Source organism: Festucalex cinctus, chromosome 3 (assembly GCF_051991245.1).
Source record: "Festucalex cinctus isolate MCC-2025b chromosome 3, RoL_Fcin_1.0, whole genome shotgun sequence".
Classification (NCBI taxonomy): Eukaryota; Metazoa; Chordata; class Actinopteri; order Syngnathiformes; family Syngnathidae; genus Festucalex; species Festucalex cinctus.
In genome coordinates, this window is record NC_135413.1 from 18806016 (window position 1) to 18812213 (window position 6198).

General features: G+C 39.4%; 1 protein-coding gene across 3 annotated transcripts in view; it reads right to left on the reverse strand.

Annotated features, from left to right (window-relative positions):
• The window catches only part of kiaa1549la (KIAA1549-like a), a 97664-nt gene extending 94908 nt beyond the window's left edge, over positions 1–2756 (reverse strand). For all 3 annotated transcript variants that reach the window (XM_077516394.1, XM_077516392.1, XM_077516391.1), the window contains exon 1: positions 2321–2756. In XM_077516394.1, the coding sequence (XP_077372520.1) occupies positions 2321–2528 (208 nt within the window). In that variant the 5' untranslated portion in view covers positions 2529–2756. The remainder of the gene's footprint in view (positions 1–2320) is intronic.
• Between the last annotated feature and the right edge of the window lie 3442 nt (positions 2757–6198).

Sequence of the window (6198 nt, forward strand, 5' to 3'; positions counted from 1 at the left end):
TAGAAAGTAAAGCTCCACAATCAAACAGGATTTATCATAAAAGTGTGCCAGTGTTGTTTTTCTTCTTACCAACAATGTTCATTTGTTGATGTGTCTCGCTGTACCTTATAACAAATGCACGTCCTAGTCTGACCTTTTGGTGTAGTTGGATTTTGACATGTTTTCCTTGCGTCTCCCTTTGTCACTGTCTCGTCAAGTTTTATCATGTCCACCTGTGCTTGTCATCCTGGTCCCTTGTGTCATCCAATCAGCTCCCTCAGTCACTTGTGTCTTGTCCAGTGTTGCCAGGTGTACAATAATTATCGTATTGTATATGATAATTTGACTCGCTGTGCGATGTACGATCAATAATCCTAAAAAAAAAAAAAAAAAAAAAAAAAAAAAAAAAAAAAAAAAAAAAGGCAAATATACGATAATTTGACCATTTCGGAATATTGCCGGCAAAACTGAAACTGCCAGAGTTTTTTTTGCGAACCCTGAAGGTATCTGTTCTCATGTGACATAATACCAGCTAATCGCGCTTTGCTGAGCACGAGTAACGAGAGACGTTCATGCATTGATTGGCTGAATGGTAAGTGCCCGCCCCCAGGAGACGCTCCCAAACAGGAAATCGCGCAAAACTCAAACCACCTATCCAGTATTATATACAGATCAGTGACGTTAACCCGCAACGAAGCCTTGAGTGACTGTGAGCGGTGAGCGCTTTTAAACACAAGAACGACTATATTTGACTGTCGCAAATCAGTGGTGTACGTTAATTTCCATCAAAATACGATAATTTTGAGTCTATTGTACCATAATCCTATATTTCACACCTGCCAACGCTAGTCTTGTCCAGGTGTCTCTTGTTGTCTCGTTAGAAGGTGTATTTAGGCCCTGTTCACAGAAAAGCAAAGCCGGCTTCCTTCCTCAAACAAATCTTGCACAGACAGAAACGTTTCAAGACATGCGAGTGTCCAAAAGAAGGCGCTGAGAACGTATAATGATGATGAACTTACACTGCATCATACTGAGAAATATTTCAAATATGTTGACCCATATAGCAGATTCGAAACAGTCCTCAATATGATGTAGGGCAGCTCTATATCATAAACTAAGTATCCATCCATCCATTTTCTACAACACATTTGGCCTCATTTGCGGGAGAGCCGGAGACTCTCTTGGTCACCATCCAGTTGCAGTCAATTTATTGACAAATAATTCACACTGATGGACAATTCCAAGTCTTCATTAACCTTGTGTATTGTCAGAATATAGGGACGAGTTAAGACATAACAATTGTAAAGGAAAACAACATGGTTGGCACAAATACCTTTGATATGAAAAGCAGGTTGTCGAATCACATTACCAAGTATTTTTGGGGAAAGTATTATGCAGTTCCTTCTCTATTGACCATTTCAAATCTGTAATCCTTTCTGAATTCTGAGAACGCATATAAATGCAAGTCATAACAAACTTCTGGCTTCAATGTGTCGTATTCGATGCATAATGAAACAGTATGCTCCTCTGCAAGAGCTGAAATCAGACGTGAAGGACTTTGCTGCTATTTTGGTGTGTGTGTTTTTAATTCTTGCGTGCCTCGAGGACCGGGAAATCATAAATCATTGATCTGCGTTGACAATGAAACGTCCCCTATGGAAATGATAGAGGTTGAAAAACTACAAGCTCAATGCTCTGTGAATGCATAATAATATGAATAATAATAAAACGTCGAATTCCCAGGTGATTGCAGAGCAAAAGCGCGGTCATTGTTGTTGTGTCTGCTTGTGCGCTCCCAATGCGCGTTTGGGGACGTTTGGAACAAGTGGTGTTCTATCCCACATGCTTTAAATAGAACTCAGACAGGGTGGAGGTTGTTTACATAAGCCATGCACAAATTAGATGATCTGTATTAAAAAAAATGAAGAGAACATTGCAAAATAATCAATTTGATGTTATTTCAACATAGCTCCCAAATATAAATATTGCCATTTAGAAAAATACACACACAAAAAATGTTCAATACCAAAAGTGTTTTGGCTTCAATTTTCCCAGAGCTGAATGCATACACACAGCAAAATTAACTGTTCCAAACACATCAACAATTGTGTCTAAGATCCATATACTTATATCCAAGAGCCAAAAACAAGCTCCCCCACTCAATAACCGTCTAGTTATACGTCCTCAAACAAAAGCTTCAGTAATTTGACAGCGGACGCACGAGACAGCAGATGTCAACAATCACAGCTAAACCAATATTTATTTCTGTCTTAGTGACGATTAAGGGCGTAAAAAAAAAAAGGACGTCTAACGGTGTAAGCATGAAGCATCAGCGTCTCACCATCAGCAGCCAAGGAGCACTGGAACGTCAGCATCAGCACCGCACTGACGGTCACAAAGCACCGGGCCAGCATCCCGCCCTGCGCCCGCGTCCTCTTCTCCCGCCTCGGCGTCCACACATCCAAGTTCCACAATCGCTCTTTTGGATTCTGCTTCCGCCCGACCCCGCGGCCGCCGCTGCTGGGAAAGAGCGCATGTTTGGGAGCCATCGGTCAACCAATTAATGCTGGATGGAGAACAGCTAACGGCGGCATCCGATCACGCTGCCCCGGGTGCGCACAAGCAGCTGGCTCCGCTCTCCATGGACCCTCTGCCGGGAGCTGGCTTTGGCTCTCTACCGGGAAACAAAGACTGATCTATTTCTTCCTTCACCCGTCACGCTGTCTGTGTGTGTGAAGTCTGATATCCCTTCCCTGCTGTGACCGCAAAGATGTTCGCCAACGCGTCAATTCCAGATTTGTGAACGGAAGTAGTTGATGGCGCCTTCAATATAAAATGACGCTCTTACTTTGGAAACGGAAATATGCGTACTGAGCATTATGTAAGTGGCAAAAGCACTCAATGGTAAAAGTAGCCTCGAGAAATTCCTGATTCCTTGATGATGATGATGAGCTTGGGTGTAAAGAAGTAGACCTACAGACCTCTGCACACAATAGTTGCTGTCTGGATTTTATACAAATCGATGATGCTCTGAATTGGCTAACAAAAATTATAAATTAGCAAAAAAAAAAAAAAAAAAAAAAAAAACACCTACATATATGTGTGCATTACCCCACCCAGATTAAACAGAGGATTTTTATTTATTTTTTAAGATGGCATAAAACAAACTTGCTCTACAGGATTTGTGAATAGATCTTGTACCGAGCCCGTTGATTTCCACCGATCCGAACCGCTGGTGGTTCGGACCAATCTCTCCCTAATCTGTTGGAATTTCGAGTTTAAGGCAGGTTGGTGTAAGATTCTCATTTTGTAACCATGCGGGTGGCAGGTGGTGTTTAGTTGGTGCTGGATTTCACTTTGATTCATCTTTCTTTCCTTTGACCTTTCCTCTGGTCTCCTGACTTTTTGAACTTCACGACTTTGAAGTATCCGGTTAAGTTGAAGGGTAATGGGATTTTTATTAGGTTTTAGGTGAACTAATGAGTACATGGAATAAGGGACTAAACTTATACAAAAATGTTTTTGCATCCGTTACCGTTGGGGACATAGAAGTAATGCATGTTAAAAACAATTATAAATAATAATAATAAAAAAAAAAAAAAGACAGCAATTGAAGCAAAAGATGTTTTTTTTTATTTCAAAGAGAACTTTGACATCAAATCATAATTTGACACTCACCAATAAGTCAGTCACCAAGAAGGAACCCGCTTTTTGTGACTAAGTACATAAGGCCTGGTCACACTAAAATTCAGAACTAGAGGGGGAAACTAATCACACACATAACACAGGTGACAGCCAAACGATTATCATTTTCCCAGTCCTCATAATGTTGTATATTGCACAGTGCAGTTGCTACATACCAATCTAGTGTAGCATTTAAGAACACAAAATCATAAAACCACAAAACATGTACACTTATTTTTTAACGGTAATGGTTTCAACTTACCAATTGTGTCTACAAAAATTGACTAAATACAATAACATCAACCAAATAATTAGAGACTTGTGGTACTAATTATACTTAAATGAGTCTGCGGACCTAACTGGACATTTATGCAGCTCGGTACCCGACATCAACAAACAAAAGAAATCTTCACATAACATCTATATTGAATTAGAACGAGTAACTTATACAAGTGCCAGCACAAACAAGGAAAACAATCTGGGACTCAAATCTATTATTTAAGACAGTTGCCCTAATTTGAAGGAAACATTGATCTGTTCAATTGATACTTAAGGCTGCTGGGTTCCATTTGCCTGTGGGAACTGTTTGACCCTCAGCTGACAGTATGGATAATCAAGGGTAAATAGTCCCATCTAAAGTGATAAGATTACGGTATGATTGGAAATCACATAGGTGGTACATGTTTTCATTTCATGTGATGGTACAGATCTGACAGAAATAATTGAGACACTAAATAAGAACCAGCAACAAAAAAAAGGAATACACACATAGGCAAAATTGTTAGTACCCCTCTGTTATTTTATAACAGAGAAAAATAAGTGAAAATTGACCAATGAAAATGAGACATTGCTTTTTTTGAATTGTTTCAATATAATTATTTAAAAAATTAAATACAAATGAAAAGACACCCGTTTTTTTGTTGCACAACCTTTTGAGACAATTGCTGCAATTTGTTTCTTTTTTTGCACCTTCCAATCCAATTCAACTTCTGCACTTCTCAGGTGTTTTGGCCCACTCTTCAGGAGTGTCCTGGGTTTGAAGGATGCCTTTGCCAGATGGCATGTTTCTGTTCCTCACATAAATCTCCAATATGATTTATTTCAAGGCCACTTCAGAATAATCCAACATTTTGCTCTTAAGCCATTGTTTTGCCTTTTGGGTCATTTTCCTGATCTGAGATTGAAACCAGGCATTCTGACGCTGGGCAGCACATTTGTGTCTAGAATACCTTGATAGTCTGGAGATTTCATAGTAACCTGGACAGATTCAAAACACCCTGTGCTAGATGCAGAAAAGCAGCTGCATATTTCAACAGTAGGGACAGTGTTCTTTTCTGGGTATGCTTCATTTTTGCATCTGATGTGACTTGCCAAAAAGTTCTATCTTGCCTGTCGATACGACATTCTCTCAGAAGTCTTGCAGCTTGTCAACATACAGATCGGCAATGATTTATTTTGAACCGTGTCTTCCTCCTCAGTCAACTTTCATGAATCCCACTTGGGCTCAAACAACGAATGATGCGATCTGACACTGATGACTTTGGAGTTCACCTAATCTTTGGCGGTTGTTCTGGAATCTACTTATTTTTTTTACCATTCGAATGATCAGTCTCAGTCAGGGAGGTTTGCTCCATTACCGTGATTATTTTCTGGGGCAATGCGATCTTTCGCTTCCTCCAAGTTCATCTATAGTGACAACTTGTTACCTTTTAAATAGGCCGAGTAACTGCTTACAAATATGAACACACCTCTGATGCGAATTAGAGGAACAACCTTGGTTGGGTTGTCGCTATGGTCAGATTATAGTCAATCTTTTTGAGAGGTACCATCATTTTGTTGAGATTTTTTTTCCCCATTAACAGCAGGCTACCAACAATTTTGTCCACATGTGTAATTATTTCCTTTATATGAATGGAGGTAACGTCACACAGGCACAAAATACATGCACACTAAATTCAAACGTGAGAGGCACAACATTTTGAACTGTGCAACCACTCATTTGTTTTAGGATTGTTAACACAGTAGCAAATTATACATAAAATACATATTACATAGGCAACACAGCAAAACCATTACAATAAATAGATGAGGGCAACTTTAACTTTGATTGACGGGTAAAGCATTTTGGAAGAACCCCTGACAAAACATTTGAACGCCCGCCTATGGTAAAAAGCTGCATACAAGAACCATCTATGCTCCAATCACACACTGAGAAAACACACTGATCAGGCATCTTATAATTAAACAGAATTAACTGTTTCCACAAATACATTCAGGTGTGACGGTAAAGCTTTGTATTTATCTAAATTCAGGTCCTACATTTTTTGTGTACTGTGCGGTGTTCTTGGTGAGCCCAATAAACATTCCCTGACTTGTACTTTCTTAGGATACTGTGTAAAATATATTGTTTTTCAAACTGTTGGTGATGTCCAAGTTTGGGGTCTATCCTCTAAAGTAGGAACTAATACACACATTTGCAATTGGTATGATATCAATCAGACATCCCAGTTTGGAGAAAGGCACTAGTTGTACAGT